At 43.4% G+C, this 19,495-nt stretch overlaps 1 protein-coding gene across 1 annotated transcript in view; it reads left to right on the top strand.

The window, feature by feature from the left end:
• NCKAP1L (NCK associated protein 1 like) overlaps positions 1-19,495 on the top strand; it is a 43,545-nt gene that overhangs the window by 15,512 nt on the left and 8,538 nt on the right. Inside the window, exons 13-27 of the mRNA XM_081084263.1 lie at positions 116-248; positions 622-703; positions 896-954; positions 1,172-1,317; positions 2,491-2,623; positions 2,916-3,035; positions 5,208-5,353; positions 5,660-5,791; positions 8,714-8,932; positions 10,400-10,530; positions 13,995-14,092; positions 14,240-14,333; positions 14,484-14,566; positions 14,910-14,990; positions 18,522-18,615. Coding sequence (XP_080940389.1) covers positions 116-248; positions 622-703; positions 896-954; positions 1,172-1,317; positions 2,491-2,623; positions 2,916-3,035; positions 5,208-5,353; positions 5,660-5,791; positions 8,714-8,932; positions 10,400-10,530; positions 13,995-14,092; positions 14,240-14,333; positions 14,484-14,566; positions 14,910-14,990; positions 18,522-18,615 — 1,751 coding nt within the window. The remainder of the gene's footprint in view (positions 1-115; positions 249-621; positions 704-895; positions 955-1,171; positions 1,318-2,490; positions 2,624-2,915; positions 3,036-5,207; positions 5,354-5,659; positions 5,792-8,713; positions 8,933-10,399; positions 10,531-13,994; positions 14,093-14,239; positions 14,334-14,483; positions 14,567-14,909; positions 14,991-18,521; positions 18,616-19,495) is intronic.

Genomic DNA, 19,495 nt, shown 5'->3' with positions numbered 1-19,495 from the left:
AGGGAGGCATCAAATGACCTTAGGAAACCTCTGTTCCCACCCTGTTATCACTGTCTTTTGTCAGTTCATATTTCTAGTCTCATACATCTCTCCGTTCTCATCATTGACTTTGTAGGAGCATCGCAGAACTGCTTTTCTTGTTGGAGGAGATTAGGGCACTGGTCCGAAGACACATCAAAGTGCTACAGCAATACCACCTCCAGTATCTGGCCAGATTTGATGCTCTTGTGCTCAGTGACATCATTCAAGTATGTTTAATTGCTTATACTTTGGAAATTTCAGGGTGATCCCTAGTCATTTCCCCTGGAGAACACCCTGGCTGGATCTCAAAAAGTGTGATTTCCCCCTCTACATTTGTTAAGAGAAAAAAGAAAGACTAATAATCTCCCCCTACTGCCCCCAAGGTGAAGCTATACAGAAATAGGAGAGAAAAATAAAGAGAAATTAGGTGTTAGCAGGGCAGGGAACCCAGGAAGTTTCCTCCATCTTTTGCTTGGTTCTTTCTGTTTGTGGTACTTAATAATTCTTTCTACCTGCATACGCTGACTGAACCTTGTGGTCCTCATTTCTATCCTCATAAAACATATGTGCATTTGATGGTAACTCCACCTTCTCTCTTAGAACCTGTCAGTGTGTCCTGAGGAGGAGTCCATTATCATGTCCTCATTCGTCAGTACTCTCTCTTCTCTGAATCTCAAACAAGGTAACTGGAGGGAAGTGGAGGAGGCAGGGTATATATGAGGGTGAACATCTTTCTTTTTCCCTCTAGAAATATTGATCTCTTGAGCCAGGGAATGGGACAAGATGACTTCAAAGAGCATCTCCCATTCTACATAGTTGGATATAGAGTGCTGCTTTATTATTTCCTTTTAAACTTCTTTTATTTTTCTTGCAGTTGATAATGGAGAAAAATTTGAATTCTCTGGATTGAGACTGGACTGGTTTCGCCTACAGGTAAATCTGTTCCTGTTAATGATTCCCCATTCTCAGGTTCTCCCTCCTCCATAATCCCTTCTCTTTTTATCTCCTAAGATCTGCTATATGGAGTGATTCAACATTGACAACTGTTAATTGGACAGGAAAAACCACAGCCAAACTGTAGCTCCAAGGCTGTTTTTTTCCTTTCATTTATCTTGTTTTTCTCCACCCTTTTCCCCAACTCCAACCATAGGCATACACCAGTGTGGCTAAGGCTCCCCTGCACTTGCATGAGAACCCTGATTTAGCCAAGGTGATGAACCTTATTGTTTTTCACTCCCGAATGCTGGATTCAGTAGAGAAAATGCTGGTGGAAACATCTGATCTGTCTACTTTCTGGTATGTCCTGAGTCAGAGCTCTTTGTCAGTTCACCCGGTCTCTTGCATGGCCTCTGTAATTGCCCTAGAGTGGTTCTCAACCTTCCTAATGCTGCGACCCTTTAATACAGTTCCTCATGCTGTGGTGACCCCCAACCATAAAATTATTTTTGTTGCTACTTCATAACTGTAATTTTGCTACTGTTATGAATCGTAATGTAAATATCTGATATGCAGGATGTATTTTCATTGTTTGCAACCCGCAGGTTGAGAACCACTAGACAGATGGGAAAGTCTTGTTTTTTTTGAGATTTCCTTAAATGCAGATGCTCAAACTCCTCAGCTTACTCATTCCAGCTTCTACTAAGTAATAGGAATGTGAGCCTTTGTTCTGGCTTTCTTTAGGAAAACCATTTGGACTTTATACAGGCTTCCTTTTTCTAGGATAATTCATCAGTATATCTTCTTTTTTTGCACTGTTATCTTTGGAACCTTCTTTTATTCTTAGGTTATTGTGATTTAGTAGAGACATGCAAAATTTGGGGGTTTAGTGGGGAGAACTGAAAATAATCAAAAGGGCTGGAGAATAAGGCATTTGGAGAATAAAAACTAGTTTGTCTTTCTTAGTATCATTTATTAAGTGACCTTGTACATAATTTTACCCATTGAGCCGATCAAACAAACAACACAGTATGTTGTCTCTTCTCTCTGCATTGAATATAGATGGAGAGATATAACACCCATGTGTGAAAGGGACATCATAATATTTGCAGATGTAAGAAAGTGTAAAAAGAGTGTATGATATTCAGAGAATGTAGGTTGAGGAAAGATCAGTCTCATGGAATTAATCTGAGAAAGTTTTTTAGAGCCTGAGTGTCCAGTTTGGGAGTGATGTGAATCAGTAGTACTGAAAGACTTCTAAATTAGGGGGAATGGCCCAAATTATGCAGTGATTCTGCGGGAGGAATAGCAAATTTTGTATAAAGAAAGGGAAGAAAATTAGCCCTAAACTGCTCTTGAGTCCAGTATAAGAGTCTGAAAGGGTTGTTTCTTGAGTTCCTGTCTACCTTAAGGGTAGGAAAATTAAAAAGGGAGTGATGAATATCAACAGATATTTGTTGAAAGAATGAATACTGTCTCCACTTCAAAGTGACCTAAACCTTGGTTTAAGTCTCCTTCCCTTTTTTCCTGCAGCTTTCATCTCCGTACCTTTGAGAAGATGTTTGCTATGACCCTGGAGGAACCTACCATGTTGCGTTATGCCATTGCCTTCCCCCTAATTTGTGCTCATTTTGTTCACTGCACTCATGAGATGTGCCCAGAGGAGGTGGGTACCCTGAACTCCAAACCCTGTTATCTCTCCAATCACATCTCATTCGTATTCCCTCAAAACACAATTCCAAGGGTTGATTTTGGTCCCAAGAAGGGCGCAAACATAGGTATGTGATATGAGTCCCCAAGTGTCTCAGCTTTATGTAGACTATGTTCTCTCTTGGGTTTCAGATTCCTTTTCTGTAGAAGGGGTAGATAGCTCAGGCCAGAGGAGCAGAGCGGTATTATGAGGAAGAAGTGACTCTCCTGGTGATGATAATTTTTTCCGGGGTTCCTCTTTCCCAAAGTACCCCCACCTGAAGAACCATGGCCTTCATCACTGCAACTCCTTCCTGGAAGAGTTGGCCAAGCAGACCAGTAACTGTGTCCTGGAGATCTGTGCTGAGCAGCGAAACTTGAGTGAGCAGGTAGGTTCAGTCCTCTCCCTGTAGAAATTTCCCCTTTGCCATCCCTCTGTGCCTTTCCCTCTAACTACCTTTTTCTTCTCATCAATTGTCAAGTTCTCTAGACCCTTTCCTTCAAGTAGAGCTAGAGCTTCGGTGTACTTGAGTTTATGGTAGGATTCTTTTCTTAGTGTAGTCCCTTAAGTGTTTACTCCCATAGGACTAGATAGAGGTATCTAAAAATACTTATTTGAACAGCTGCACTCCAACAAAATCTATGCTGTCATTTGTAGAGTTCTGAGAGATGAGTTAACATTCTAATTTACTTCCCTTCTCCCTGTCTTGTGTTCATATACTTGGACAGTGGCCCCTAGATCACCAGTCTCGTCTCACCTTCCTGTCTATGTGCAATCTAATCTGTGGCTGTCTGAACATTTTTAGGCACCTCCTCTGTGTTTATCCTCAGGGCTGCTTTCTTGTTTTTGTCTGCTCGTTTTTCTCTCCCCTCCCCTCCCTTCACTGACTCATAGCACCTGGTCATGATTAGCTCAACCTAAATTTCAGAAAACTTGAGAATGAGGAACTTGTTTTACTGTTGCCCTGGAGTCTTTTAGGTTGCCCAGACTACCCACCCTTCCTGGGTTTGAGACAGGCTTTGAAGCACCTTTGGCAGAAGGGGATCCAGGTTGTGTGTGTGTGTGTGTGTGTGTGTGTGTGTGTGTGTGTGTTTGTGTACATATGCACAGTTATATTATTACATAACCTTTATATTTTCTTATTTGTAAAATGGGGATAAAATAGTTTCTTCATAGAGGTATCATAAAGATTAAATGAAATAAAGTATGTTACAAATAAAGTATGTAACTCTCAATAGATGTTAGCTGTTACATTATTTGGTACTTATTGGGTACTTTTTGGGATGGGGTCCTGGAAGGAAGGTATACAGTCCCTGCCCTAGGGAAATTTTCAAGTTTAAGGGAAAAAGAGGAAAAACACATGTTTAAAAGACATTTAAGTAATTAATGCAAGGAAGATGTGCAAGCAAGTACATTTATGGCTATATTCATCACTCAGTTTGAATAGTTACTACATGCAAGGGACAAAGTTTTGCTCAGTGCTGAATCAGGATGACTAAAACATGTGAGCAGCGGTTTTCACACCTCCCAGAACTTTAGCAAAATGAATATTGGTCCTTCCAAAGTTACAAATTTGAATGAGTAATTAGTGATATTGCCATTACTAACAGAATTACATTTTTTGGCATTAATTTTGGAATGTATCACAGACATTTTCACATGATTTCAAGGTTGACACGTCTTTGTCTATCAAGGTGGACTTGATTTTTTTGGAACAGTAAGGTCTATCTTAGATTTTCTGTATGGATAACTGGGATATCTATCTGAAGAACTGAAGAGATCCAGAACGGATGTTTAAACTAGCTAGCAATAAATATGATATCTTATTTAAAAAAAAGAAGAGCCCTAACCGGTTTGGTTCAGTGGATAGAGCGTCGGCCTGCGGACTGAAAGGTCCCAGGTTCGATTCCGATCAAGGGCATACACCTTGGTTGCGGGCACATCCCCAGTAGGGGGTGTGCAGGGGGCAGCTAGTCGATGTTTCTCTCTCATCGATGTTTCTAACTCTCTATCCCTCTCCCTTCCTCTCTGTAAAAAATTAATAAAATATATATATTTTTAAAAAAATCGAAAGGAAGAAAAGAAGTAGAAAGAGAGAGCTGGCCACATTGTGAGCTCTGAGTTTTCGGTGGGCTGTAGTAGTATGGGTTACTGTCTCAACTGGACAGTATATGAAGGAATGCAGCAGGTGAGAGGGTTGTTCCAGCAAAAACCCCCAACTATCTTCTAGGTTGGAAGACCCTAGAAAGTGCAGTTGAGTGGAGCTCTTAGATTGCATTCTTTTTACTTGACTTTTTCCATTAGGAAAAACTCTCTTTCAGATGTGGGTAGGGGATTTGAGCTGAAACATGGGGAGATATTTAATAAAAACGAAAAGAGGTGAGCACTTTGTAAATAGGCCCCCATTAGAGAAAGAAATGCTGGGAGGAAAGAGAGAGAAAGGCAGAAAAATAAAAGGACAGACAATCATGGAGGAACCTTTTTATAATTGTTAGATGGGCTACTTGGCAGGTTTAGGAACTAATCTCATTTCTTTATTCACGGGTGTTTTTTTCTAAAGCTTCTGCCTAAGCACTCTGCTACTACCATCAGCAAGGCCAAGAACAAGAAAACCATGAAGCAGAGGCAGACTCCCAAAAAAGGAGAGCCTGAGAGGGAAAAGCCAGGAGCTGAGAGTCACCGGAAGAACCGCAGCATTGTCACCAAGTGAGGATCTGGGCCCTCGAGGACCAAAATGGGCACTGCATCAAAGAAGGGAGAACTGGGAAGAGGGAAGGGGGTACAACAAAAGAATTCAGGAGTGGTGGTGAGGAATGACATATGGAACAGCACTGGAATGTGAATTTTCTACTTTGCCTTTGTAGCTGGTATCAATGTGTACTGTCCTAGGCTGAGTGTTCCTAGCAGATGAAAGGGGTCTGAAGGTCATGGCCCGGCAAATCCTTCCCAGATAATAGCAGGTAGAGCCAGACCCATAATCAAGGCTCATTATACTTTCTCAATTTTACGCAGCATGGACAAGCTACATGTAAACTTGACAGAACTGGCGCTGACAATGAATCATGTGCACAGCTTCTCTGTGTTTGAACACACCATATTCCCTTCTGAGTATCTCAGCAGCCACCTGGAGGCCAGACTCAACAGGTAGCACTCTCTCCTTGTCTTCTAAGTATGTATAGTGTGTTCATTTTCAAAGCTGGGTTCCATTAGATTCATCTTGGTGGTCATGCTACACCTAGAAATTTTGATGCCGTCAATCTGGCGTACGTTCCCAAGAATCTCTATTAAAAGGGAATAAACAAAAAAGAACCCCAAACTTCTACTGGTGGGTTTGTTGAACAGCCAGAGTTGATCACCACTGGTTTAGAAGAATGAGCAGAGCCTTTGCAGTCAGCAGAACTGTGTTGAGATCCTAGTTATTAGCTAAGACACTCGAGTAGGTTATTCAACTTGTTTGGGCCTTCGTTTCCTACCCTGTAAAGTAAGGATAATGATATTTATTTTACAGACAGAGAATTGAGAATTACCTGTAATTGAGAATTGGTAGAGATTATAATGAGTGCAAAGTTCCTGACAGACATATGTGTAATAGGCCTCCATAAAATTGATTCTTTCCCTCCACTTTACCCCTCATTTCTTTGCCCCTGGCCCCCAAAGCAGGAGGAACATTCCTTATATTGGAATTGGGCGCTATAGTTAGCAATTAGGGGAATGAGGAGAAGAGTTATTGTGAATAATCTCCTAATAGTCTATGTTTTCTTTGGGAATATGTAGTATATTCAGTCATTCATTCAACAAATTTTTATTGAACAAGCAGCGTTCAAGAAGCTGTTAATACAGCAGTATACAGAACATAAAATTCCCTGCTCCCAAAAGCTTGCCTTCTAGTGGGGGAGCTTGCCTGGTATGTTCAGGGGACATGGAGGAGATCAGTGTGGCCAGTTCATGGAATAGAATGAGCTAGGGCAGTGGTCAGCAAACTGCGGCTTGGCAAACCGTGGCTCGGGAGCCACATGCGGCTCTTTGGCCCCTTGAGTGTGGCTCTTCCACAAAATACCGACTTCTGCGCATGGGCCATGAAGTTTCAATCGCACTGTACGTGTGTGCCCACAGGTGGTATTTTGTGGAAGAGCCACACTCAAGGGGCCAAAGAGCTGCATGTGGCTCGTGAGCCGCGGTTTGCCGACCACGGAGCTAAGGGGAGATGGATAGGACGTGAGGTTAGAGAGGCTGGGGGAGCGGCATACTGTGCAGATGCTTCTGTGTCAATGTAAGGACTTTGGCTTTTATTCTGAGTGTGATGGGGAGCCATGGCAGGGTTTGAGCAGAGCAGCACAAGATTCCACTCAGTATTTCAATAGGATCACTGTGGCTGCAATAAGAGAGCAAGGACAGAAGGAGAGCAGATAGTTAGGAGTCTGTGTTTTCATTGTAGGGGATGCAAATTATTTTTCAATTAGATTTTGCTTGTGTGACAGCAAATTTAGTGTTTTTTTTTTCATCCTATACACTAGCTATATGGAAAGAAGTATGCCAGGTGCATAGATAACACCAAGAAGATGACAAGCCACTAATTGTCCATGTATAAACCTGGAAAAGCTGGCAGTGGTTTCCAGGCCTTGGCGCGGCGTGGGTGTGATCGTCTAGTTTTCCCTGAATATCTCAAATACTTTCTTTACTGACATCACTGTTCCTACGGCCCCAACACTGGCCTGGAGGTTTGGCATCAATGAAAATTCTAAAATAGATTAGGCTTGCCCCCAGTCTGTCCCTTCTGTATTTTTCCCCCCTCAGGTTTCTTTGGGGAGCAGGTCCTCCTGTTCCCTTCTTCTTCCCTACCATAAATATTTTTCCAAAAACAAAAACAAAAAGCTCCCCAGGTATCTGTGGCTTTAGGAAGAATCTGACTAACTCATTCATGTTGAGGTGCAAATGACTGACAAAGGCTTTGGCAAAGTGCTATGTTTCTATCTTTTAACAAGGAAAAAAGCCTTAGAACTGAATTCTCAGGTTCTTGAGGAAGGTATTTTGGAAGGAAATGGTGGTGCAGTGGGAAGGGATGTTCCTATGTGCCCCTAAAATAATACAGCAAGACCTCATTTAACATAGTTGGTAGGTTCTGTGATTTCAAGTGAAACAACATGTAAGAACCATCTATGTATATAAAAGCTGGTCACTATGATGTGCACAGGGGAGGCCAACTGGCCTGATTAGGGCCCTGATCGCCCCTCCCCCTGCCCATGGCCCCTTCCCCCAGCTGGCCTGGCCTCCGGTCAACCCCCCACCTCAATAGGGGATGGGGCTGGCTGGCCACCCTCCTACGCGCCCCCCCCCCCCTTTGCCGGCCAGCCCGATCGGCCCCCATTGGGGCGGGCTGGCTGGACCCCACCCATGCACGAATTTGTTACTGAGCCTCTAGTTTTACCATATAAACAAGAGTTAATTACCTGTGGCATCTCATCAATTTTTCAATGAAAAGATCAATGCTAAAACAAACATATATTCTTCAAGGACCTGCGGCACAGTGTGAACGGTTATCCCACCTTCTCTAGGGTTGGCTATAGCTGCATGCCAGCCAAGTGTGCTCCTCATCCAGCTCTGGCATCCTATTTGGCCACAGGGAATAGAACTGCACTCCCAAGGATTGCTAGGTGTGGCTTTCCATTTCTGACAGTGATTGGTCCTGCGAATGCGGGTGGCATGAGCCCTCAGGTAGAGTTAGATGATATTTGGGAGCCCAGGTCTTTTACCATCTGACCTAATTTCTCCAGAGAAGGCAGAAGAGCATAGTTAGGAATCAAATGTTATTGGATTCAAGTCCCAGCTCTGCCATTTACCAGCTATGTGGTCTTCACAGATTAGTAAGCGACTTACTATCTCTGTGTCTTAGTTTATTCCTCTGTAAAATGGGGATAATAATTGTATCTACATTATTGGGTTGTCATGAGGTTTAAATGCGATAATGTATGCAGTGAAATCATAGCACAGCACCTGGACCACAGTGTAAATGTGGTAACTGTTACTATGTTTATCATTTTGATTGTAATTATGATCTTTGTCACCTAGAGCCATTGTGTGTTTGGCTGGCTACAATGCCACGACCCAGGAGATTGCAAGGCCTTCTGAGCTATTAGCAGGAGTCAAAGCATACATCAGTTTCATACAGTCACTGGCCCAGATTTTGGGTGCAGATGTTTCCAGAGTCATCCGCAATGCCCTCCTACAGCAGACACAGCCACTGGACTCATGCGGGGAGCAGACTATCACCACGCTCTACACAAACTGGTCGGTGTTGCTCATCCTCTCTCTGCCTGACCTCTTTGTTACACGTTTTCCTTACAGCAGGACTCGGATCCAAGTATTTTAGCTCCTAGGGTCACAAACCCTCAAATGAAACCTTGTTTCTGTTTGACGACTGAGGGTGAGGCAGCCCAGATTCCCTTCTGTCCACCACGAGGTTTCTTTCTAACCTTCCATGTAACATCCACTGACCTACTCTGTAACAGTTGGGCCTTTTCCTGTTAATTTCCAGTTCCTGACCTTCCTTTTCTGGATTCTGTTTTAATTTCAAATGATCTTTCGTTCTCTTTCTGAAGTTCTCTTGTTCCTCTTTTCACCCAACTTCTTCCTCTGAAAACCATTCTAACATTATCTCTCTGGAACACTAGCTTTTCAATCCCAGACATGACCATTTCCCTAGTAGGTTGCTCTTAACAGGATGGGGGCCTCCTCCCCAAAACCAGAGGTAGGAGCAAAATGTCCTTTGAGATTTAAGGTTAGAAAGGAGATGGATTTCTACCTCCCCAAGCCACTGGGTGGCGCTCTTAATCCAGTATCAGCTCAGCAATAAGGCTGGAAAGAACCCTTTGAGAAGGGGGAAAGACAGACTAGGTTTGCAAATACAAATGCCAACAAGGACCCAGGAGGGAAGGGACCTGGGTGTTGTGGGTTAGGTGGGAACTTTGGGTAGTTGTGGAAGGCATGCCTTTCTAAAGGGGGCAGCAGCCACTTTGCTCCTCCTGCTCGCTGCCCAGCTGCTAGTAAATCCTTAATTTTAATGTGACATCATCAGTTTCAAACTTTTGAACAACTAGTTTAAATTTTAAAAACAGATCACATTTAGTGAGTGAGTTTGGTCCACCGTGGTTAGCTTGAGACATAAACCCAGAGCTAGTGCCTGGATGAGTGGCGTGGGTTGTCCAGGCCCTCCTCTGCTGACAATGGCTGGAGGCCTTCTCAGCTTACTCTGAGGTCAGGAGGGTATATTTGGAGACTGGATGACTCATGTTCCTGGGGCTTCTCTCTGTCCAGGTGCTTTGACTTGAGATCCACTTCCAAGATCCTAGGTTTTCAGTCCAACATTCTCACTGGAGGGATTGAGGCTAAGTATATTTCAGAGGAGCCCAATTAGTAGGAACTTTTTTCTTGTCATCTTGGGCTTGCCTTACCTGACAGAGGAAGGCCAAAGGTGAGGGGAGTGCAGTAACTGGAAAAGAGCAGGGGCTGAGGGAGGGGAGTGCATTTGATAGCCCTGCAGATTAGAGGCAAGGTGGAATTACATTACTGCTAGTTGTTTTTGCACCAATGGTTTGGGATGTTAATTAGGGTGTTTTACATCTTCTTTGAATCTCTTCTCTCCACCCCAGCCTTTGGTGGAGTTTCTCTTCCTGAGCCCACTGGTAGTGGTAGGGAGCAATGGTAGGGAGAAGGGATTGAACACTAATTTTTGTGCTTTCTTTGCCAACCCTTTAGGTACCTAGAAAGTCTGCTTAGGCAGGCAAGCAGTGGGACCATCATTCTCTCCCCAGCCATGCAGGCCTTCGTCAGCCTCCCCAGAGAGGAGGAGCAACACTTCAGCGCAGAGGAGTTCTCTGACATCTCTGGTAAGCTCAGGCCTTGTTGCCTCATCTAGGAGCTGAGTCTTTCCCCTCAATACAGTATCTCAGCCTATGGACGTTATCTAAATTCTCTCATCTTCTCAGAAGCTCATTCTATACTCTCAGCATCTCTGCTAAATTCCACTTTAGGGGCAATAAAAAAGATTCTAAGCAAGACCCAGAATTGAGGAGTGGCCTGGGGGTTGAAGGTAGAGAGGGAAAATGAGGGGAGGCCTGGACAGAATGGCTCAGTGGTTGAGCATTGACCTATGAACCAGGAGGTCATGGTTTGATTCCCGGTCAGGGCACAGGCCTGGGTTGTGGACTCCATCCCCATGGTGGGGTGTGCAGGAGGCAGCCGATCAATGATTCTTTCTCATCATTGATGTTTCTATCTCTCTCTCCCGCTCTCTACCTCTCTGAAATCAATACAAATATATTAAAAAGAGGGAAAAAAAGAAAAAGGAAAAAAGAAAATGAGGGGAGTTGGGAATGGGGCAGGTGTACTCCAGTCCCTGAAAGGATTTATTTTTTGAAGGGTAGTAAATAGTTATTTTTCCATCTTCCCAAAGAATTAAATAGTAGGACATACATATAATGAAGAGTAAAAGATAAATGTAAGGAGGATATTCTCATGCTTGGAATTATTATTATTATTTTTAATATATTTTTATTGATTTCAGAGAGGAAGGGAGAGAGAGAGAGAGAGAAAGAGAGAGAGAGAGAGAGAGAGAGAGAGAGAGAGAGAGAGAGAGAAACATCAATGATAAGAGAGGATCATTTATCGGCTGCCTCCTGCAAGCCCCCTATTGGGGTTCGAGCTCACAACCCAAGCATGTGCCCTTGACCAGAATTGAATCAGGGACCCTTCTGTCCGCAGGCTGATGCTCTGTCCACTGAGCCAAACTAGCTAGGGCAGTGGTCGGCAAACTGTGGCTCGCGAACCAGATGCGGCTCTTTGGACCCTTGAGTGTGCCTCTTCCACAAAATACCGCGTGCGGGCGGGCATGTACAGTGCGATTGAAACTTCGTGGCCCATGCACAGAGATACTGTATTGAGGGGAAAGAAGAGCCACATTCAAGGGGCCAAAGAGCCGCATGTGGCTCGCGAGCTGCAGTTTGCCGACCATTGAGCTAGGGTATGCTTGGAATTATTAAACACTGATCTGATGTTAAGGTATCTTCTTTCTTAGGAATAAATTTTAGAGTCTTAATGAGTGCTTAGATTATTGATGTTTAATAATGATAAAATAATGGGTGGCATTTATTGCGGGCTAAGTTGTCAGTGTTCTTGTGTATAAACTCATATAATTCTCACAAGAGCCTTCAGGTAGATATTCTTATCACCCCCATCTTACAGATGAGGACACTGAGACACAGAGAGGTTAAGGAGCTTGCCACAAGTCACACATTCATAAATGGTTGAACTGGAATTTCAACTCAAGGCAGTCAGATTTCAGAACCTGGGTGCTTAATCACTATATAGTGCTGCTTCCCAGTGTATAGAAGTGCTTTTGTGTCTCAAGGGGAGCCAGGTAATGAGTGTGTAGTGAATGAGTTGGGAAGTCATTCTCTTTTTAAAGAGGGCTTTGAGCCATACAGATCCTTTTTCATAGATTTGTTTTACTGACTGACTGATGGATGAACTCTTCTCCTTCCTCTCACCTCCATAAAAATCAGGGCACCTGCATGGTATCTGGTATAGGTAGGAGATGTTTCAGTGACCTGCCCTTTCCATTCTTCCTCTTCCTTAGGGATGTTATCAGAGTCAGAGTAGCAGTTCTGTTTTTCCAGCTCTGCCTTCTTCCTATGCTCATTCTCACTCCAGCCGTACTCTTCATCTGCTGGAGGCTTCAGGTGTCCCCTTCTCATCAACTCCACCCACAAACTGTAGGCAGCATCTAAAATCAGCTTTAGGTCTTGCTGACAACTGACAAGCAGCCGGAGATAATGCCGATTCCCCAATCTGCCACCCCCACCCCAATTTCCCTGAGTTACCATGGTAATGGGACAATGCTACTCCAAAAATAGAGAGATGAAAAGAGGAGGATGCCCTAGGGTTACTAGCCTAAAGTAGAAGAGACTAGAGTAAGGAGGTTTGGCAGATCCAATCTGTCTCCATCTGCTCCAGAGAAGACAATTCAGCCCCTTTCCCTTTTGTCAACCATTTTAGCATTATCTAAGTTGACTGGTTAGGAAATCCTTTTCTAGTTCTCAACTTAATCTTCCTACTGTAAATATGTGACTCTAGAAATGTATTTGCTCTGGACAAGGCTCTGTGTCAGCTGCTGTGACCAGTCCCATGTCCTCAATCATTGACCTCAGTCAGGAGGTCAGCCGGTCCTGCTTTCAAGACTGGGGTGTGGAGCCTTGATTTTCTTTTTCTTCTGAAATTGTATTAACTATGTTAAACTCACTTTTTTTTTCTACTGGTCTCTTGTTACTTCTGGTCTTTTATAGTTTTCTTTGCTGGGATAGTCCACACCCAAAGGCTATCACAACTAGAGCTTCCCCCTATCTGAATTTGTCATTGGTGTTTCTAACATGGGATTTCCCAGGTAGCTTTCTTTGATTAACAAAGAGCCAGAAGCAGGCTGGGTAGGGAGGGATAAAGCATTGGGGCAGACTAGAGGAAAGAAGGATTTTGAGGGAAAAACAGTTGGAACTCGGGATATGTGTTGATTATGAAAAAAGAAAAGGTAGCTTAAGAAGAGGAAAACTTGGACAGTGAGGTGTTAAATAAGGGAAGCAGAGGGAGGGACATAGACAAAGCCAAACCTTAGGTAAGGAACTAGTTGTGGTATCTGCTGGGACACAGGAAGGGGCAATAAGGCAGTGTGCTAGGGTTCTAGTACCAGCTCTTGACTTGGTTAAGTGACCTTGGACACCACTTAACCCCACCTTGTTTGTTAAATATTTACCTCAGAGAGCTGCTAATAATGATCAGAAAAGCCCTTATTTCTATATATCTTTATCGTGTTCTAAGGTTTTTATTCTGTTTCTTATTATAAAATTTATCTTATTTGTTCTAATATCAACTTTATTATTATTAGGGCAGATATTAATTTCTTCATTGTACAGAAAAGTAACCTGAAACTCAGAGCGGGTCAATGACCTGTTTAAGGTCTTACAATTAGTAAAGCTACAACAACTGGTCCAGCAAGAGTGAAATCCAGGTACCACATAAAGGGACTTGAGAAAGTATAGATTCTTACAAGAATGTAAAGTAAATAGTTATCATTTGTGGTAAGTCTTGGTGTGAGTACCAATGGGAAGAGGGTAAATTGTCCTGTCACAGGCAGGCCAGATCTGTCACTTTAATGCAGGATATCAGGTCACTTTTGCTCCTCAACTTCCTACTTCCTTTCCTTGCTGAAAACATTTTAAATGTTCAAATTGCCCTATAGCTGTTACGCGAATGCTCCAGGGCCCTCAGAGCCTCACCTGGGACCTCTGAAACTCTTTTCCAGAGATGCGGGCCTTGGCTGAACTCTTGGGCCCCTATGGCATGAAGTTCCTGAGTGAAAACCTGATGTGGCATGTGACCTCGCAGATCGTGGAGCTGAAGGTGCTGTGGAAGCACACCCCGGGTGAAAAGTTTAGCCACAGTGGAAGTGGGTCAGGAGTAGGAGCCTGGGGGGAAATGTACCATGGCTCTTGTCTTTTCCTTAGTGCTTAATGTTTAATGCTTAATGTTTCTGTGTCCCCACTGCAGAAGCTAGTGGTGGAAAACATGGATGTACTTGTTCAGATCAGATCTAACTTTAGCAAGGCGGACTTGATGGCTTCTCTGCTGCCCCAGCTGACCGGTGAGCACCTCCCCTAAAGGGAATAGGAATTGTGGGAAAGCATTGTGGATGACAGGGGTTTTGGGGGATCTGGGGCTAGCTTGGTCTGAAGTAGCAAAACCATCACTATTCTTCTGTGTTCTCTTCTCTAATACTCTTCTTTCCCCTCAGGGGCTGATAATGTGCTGAAGCGCATGACCATCATTGGAGTTATTCTCAGTTTTCGGGCCATGGCCCAAGAGGGACTTCGGGAGGTGTGTTGGGGGAGTGAGGGCTGCCACAGAATCCCAGACACCTCCACGGGGAGGGCTTGTATGAGAAGTTGTGGAAAGGGTTGGTGAGCATTGAGGAGAAAGGAGCTTACTTTGGTAGAGGCCCTGGAAGATCTCTGGGGATAGATGAGCTGAGGAAACCTGGAGGCATGAGGGGAGGGTGGGGAGTTTGTTTAAGCTGATGTTCTTATTTAAGCTGATGTTCTTATTTAAGCTGAGACATCCCACCCCCCCCACCCCCCGCCCCCTGCTTTTGTTTGTTTTCACCTGTTTTTCAAGGCACTGGACACTGTCTATTAATTCCTCTATGTTCTCTTTCCTCCAGGTTTTCTCCTCTCACTGCCCATTCCTTATGGGTCCCATCGAGTGCCTGAAAGAGTTCGTCACTCCAGACACAGACATCAAGGTAGAGTGGAGTACAAAGTGGACTCCAGTGGGGAGTTATGTTATTGAAAAAGGATGTAGCTAGGATCTTATAAGGGAGAGAGGGCTCTGAGGAAATACTGTAGAGAGATGAGCCAGGATTTGAATAGGAAAACACTGGGGGAGATTTTATGAATAGAGAGAGGGGCATTGGTCAGACAAATATTCTTGGAGAGAGAGGGCAGAGCTGGGGAGGCATGTGGGGATGGAGAGAAGTGGGAGCCTGTTGAGGCTGGGGAAACATTACAGGAGGGAGAGGGGTATGCTCTAAGACAATACCTGTAGGTTTTCACTTAAGATGTGCACACAAGTTCTCTCTTTAGTCAGGAGCTTAGGTACTTCTTATAAAAAGATTTGTTCCTTTCATTTCCACCCACCCTGCCTGCTGTCAGAGTTTCCTTTCTTTTTCTGGCCTATTCTTCCTACTAGTTTCGAAACTTTCTGGTTCCTCTATCTGTGTCACTTGCCTCAGGCCCCATTCTGCACTACAGAGATGGAGAAAGAAAGAGGGGCTTAGGAGACACCCAAAGTTAAACATTTCTCCCCGCTCCCCTTCCCTTCTTGCATTATCTTGTCTTCTGAATCATCTGGAACAAACAAGCATATTATGCAGGAAATACAGCTGAAGGTTGGGAACAAGGGCCTTCAAAACGCATAGGGCAGGCTATTCTCTTGTTGATTCCTTTAAGGGAGGGAGATCTGTGCTAAGAGGAAATTGGTCAACAGGAAGAATTAAAGTTAGATGTTAAGAAAAACATCCTTACCTCTAGATCAAAATAGTTGGGAAATACCCCTGTCTGTGTAAAATCAGGTAAGGGTCAAATGGTCATGGGGGCCGTTAGAGGGCGATGTTTCACTGGATGGCTGCGTGTTTTGACCAGTCTTTGATTTTATGGTGAGCTTGGATTTCTGGCAGCTGCTGATGTTGGGGCCAAATGCTCTAGTCTAGCCTGTCAGGAGCTTGTCTAGGTGATATCTCCCAGGAAGCCCTGAGCTTTAGGCTCTACCTGCTTGTGAAAATAAGCAGGTAGAGGTGGAGAGGGGGAGAACCTGTCCATCAGAGATTCTGCTACTGCCTCAGGGGGTAAAAAGATTAGGAGAAGAGAAAATAAGACCCTTTCAATCATCCCTTTCTTCATCCAGAAAACCACATGTCATGGATCAGGTCCCTGATCTCAGGCCATGGTTGTCATAAGCAGGGTCATCTAGTTAGTAGGGAATTTAAGTAAAGGACAAAGCAGAATGTAGCTAAGGTTTGCCTTCTGTGTCGAGTACCATAAGCAAAGTGTGTGTATATTGTTGTTTGTGGGGTTCTTTGCATACGATACTCTACTTGGTTGTCTACAATTATCCTTGTTCTCTCAGAACATTTTAAAGGTTGTTTTTTTTTTTTTTTCAATGTCAAGAGGGGTATAAGTACTTGGTGTGGGAGTGGGGGGTTTGGGACTAGATCCTGGGAACTTGATTCTAAATACATTGAGGGATTCGGGTATCAATCAATAAATATTAATTGAGTGCATTCTGTGTGCTTAGCATTGTGTTAAAAACTAGAGAGGATAAAAAGAAATGTTCCTCGCTTTGAGATAAAGGAAGAAGGGAAAGGAATAATTTTTATTAGTTTATTTGTGGCTCCATCAGTCCCTAGGGTAGATAGAGACTTTACACGTGTGGTCTAATTTATTCTTCACAAGAATTCTGAGGCGAGTACTATTACCCCAGTCTTACAGATGAGGAAACTAAGGCTCAAAGAGGTTAAGTAACTTTTAGCTAAGGTCACACGTTTAGTAAGTTTAGAATTTGAACCAGATCTTCTTACTCCAAAGCCTTTTTTTCTCTCTTCTCCATGCCATAAAGTTTAAAAAAGAATTATAATCTAGTTGGTGAGATAAGTCATGTTTCACCTCCTGTCTGAAAAGACAACTGAAATTACCAGGTGGTGTGTATGACCAGGGCTAAGTCACTGGTAACAATTTAAGGAGGGAGACATGCGTTTGGGCTGGAGTAATCAGGGAGACCTTCACAGTGAATATGAGATTTGAGTTAAGCCTCAAGGAATGGGTGTCACCTAGATATAAGTAGAGGAGAGGAAAGGACACTGTGGAAGAGGAAAGCATATGAACCAAAGTATGGAAGTAAGGAAGTAAATTGTAGTTTGGAAAGTGAATAAATTACCCTTGCTATATTGACTGTAGGAAGTGTTTGGGGAAATAAGGTTGTCAACATAAGAAACATTCAAACATTCAAATTTTTGTGAGCTTCTTTGAGCCAACCTGTTGACAAATGCCAGGAAGCAGACTCTCAACGGATTGAGATGATGCTCCAGAAAATGGCAGTTTTGCACCTTGTTTTATATATTACAATCAAAAGAGAAGAAGTAAGTGGGTTACATGAAATCCATTAGTGATAGATTATGGAGGTGGGAGAAAGCAAAGTGGAGAGGCCTCTGGGATTGGATAAAAAGTAAAATGAGCCCTAACTGGTTTGGCTCAGTGGATAGAGCGTTGGCCTGCAGACTGAAGGGTCCCAGGTTCGATTCCAGTCAAGGGCATGGACCTTGGTTTCGGGCACATCCCCAGTGGGGAGTGTGCAGGAGGCAGCTGAATCGATGTTTCTCTCTCATGGATGTTTCTAACTGCCTCTCCCCCTTCCTCTCTGTAAAAAATAAATAAAATATATTTTTAAAAAAGTAAAATGATAGACACAAGCTTCTTTTACTTAGGTAGGTGCAGGATAGTTAACTGTAAACAATTAACTCAATAGCAATGAAGGGATCTGCTTTGAGGGGTTCAGAGAAAGGAAAATTACTTTGACATTCTAAAATGACATGTTATTGTAGATGCAAAAGACAATAGACAGGCTCAGGTAAGGTAAAGATTGACCTTTGTCAGGGACGATACCTGCCTAGGACATGACTACTCCCTATAAACTGCTTTTAGTTAAAAAAGTTTTAAAATTTAAAAAAAAATTTTTAAAAATTGATTTCAGAGAGGAAGGAAGAAGGAGAGAGAGATAGAAACATCAATGATGAAAGAGAACCATTAATTGGCTGCCTTCTGCATGGCCTACACTAGGGATCAAGCCCGCAAGCCGGGAATGTGCCCTGACTGGAAATCGAACTGTGACCTCATAGGTCAACGCTCAACCACTGAGACACGCTGGCTGGGCTAAAAAAGTTTCAATTTCCAGACCGTTCTTTGTGTTGACTAGTACTTTAGGTCTCTGAATTTGCAAGGCCGCCGTGTAACCTGTCTCTTGAGTAGTCAGGTTACCAGGTGGCTCCTTTTTGTCCACAAGGTCAAGACAGTAAATTTGTACTATGGCATATGTGAATGACAAGCTAAAACATTTGGGTTCCCCACCCCCCATAAGTTTGAGCTATGAAGGAATACCTAGAAAAGGTGATATACACCAAAAGTTTAAAACCTGTCATCTAGGAATCCTGACTTTCTGTAGCTTTTGCCAAGCACTTCTCTCCTGGGAATTGTCTCCAGAATGTTGTTTTCTTCTCTACCAGGTGACCCTGAGTATCTTTGAGCTGGCATCTGCTGCAGGAGTGGGCTGTGACATCGACCCAGCTCTGGTGACTGCCATTGCTAATCTGAAAGCTGGTAAAATTGGGAAAAGGGAGGGCTTGAGCCATATTTTGGGGTGGGAAAATGCCAATGTCAAAGAAGCCTTTTGTTTGGGATTGTGAATTCAGAGAATATAAACTGGTAACTAAGAAAAGACTTAAAGTGTGGTCCCTAATCCCCACAAAATATTTACACAGGCAATTTGGATTTCTAGTTAGAATCCAATCAATTGACTTGTCAATCAGCTAAAAAGTATTGAGAGTCTGTTTGATGCTTAGCAAATGCTCAAAGGAATTTATAATCTGGTTGGGGAAATAAGATGAATGCAAATGAAATGAGAGAACAGTACACAGTAGTACATAATTTCATGCTGAGTTGTGTGCTATAGCATCTAGTTCCCCAGAGTGATCTTGTGCTCTCCCCTCCCATATAATCACCATGACACTGCTCACTTCTTCCCCACGTCTCCCACTTGTCTCTCATACTTTCCATTACACATTTCCTGTGATTAGCACATTCATACTTATACACACTCAGGACCAAGGGACTGGTTTTAAGCCCTTTTATAATTTCTAGATTGGTTCTCCTTCTTCTCTCCTGGTTTTGATGAGACTCTTGCCTTTCCTTCCTGCCTCTCAACCTCATCACAGGTGACAGGGTGTCCCCAGACTGCTTGTCAGCAGAGCCTTTTGCTAAGAGCTTTGTTCAGTCACCAGAGGAAGCTTCCAAGGAGTTAGGCCCCTCATTACAAGTGGAGGCTAATCCTGTCACCTTCAGCAATAAATGACCTGCCAATAGTGCTTTATAAAGCAGTGGTCACCAGCTGGTGGTCTGTGGACCACTGGTGGTCCATGAGGTCCGAAAGGTTGGTGACCACTTTTATAAAGTACTAGAGGCCCAGTGCACAAATTTGTGC

Source organism: Myotis nattereri (genome assembly GCF_964212035.1).
Source record: "Myotis nattereri genome assembly, chromosome: 2".
Classification (NCBI taxonomy): Eukaryota; Metazoa; Chordata; class Mammalia; order Chiroptera; family Vespertilionidae; genus Myotis; species Myotis nattereri.
This window is presented reverse-complemented; position numbering and strand designations above follow the sequence as displayed.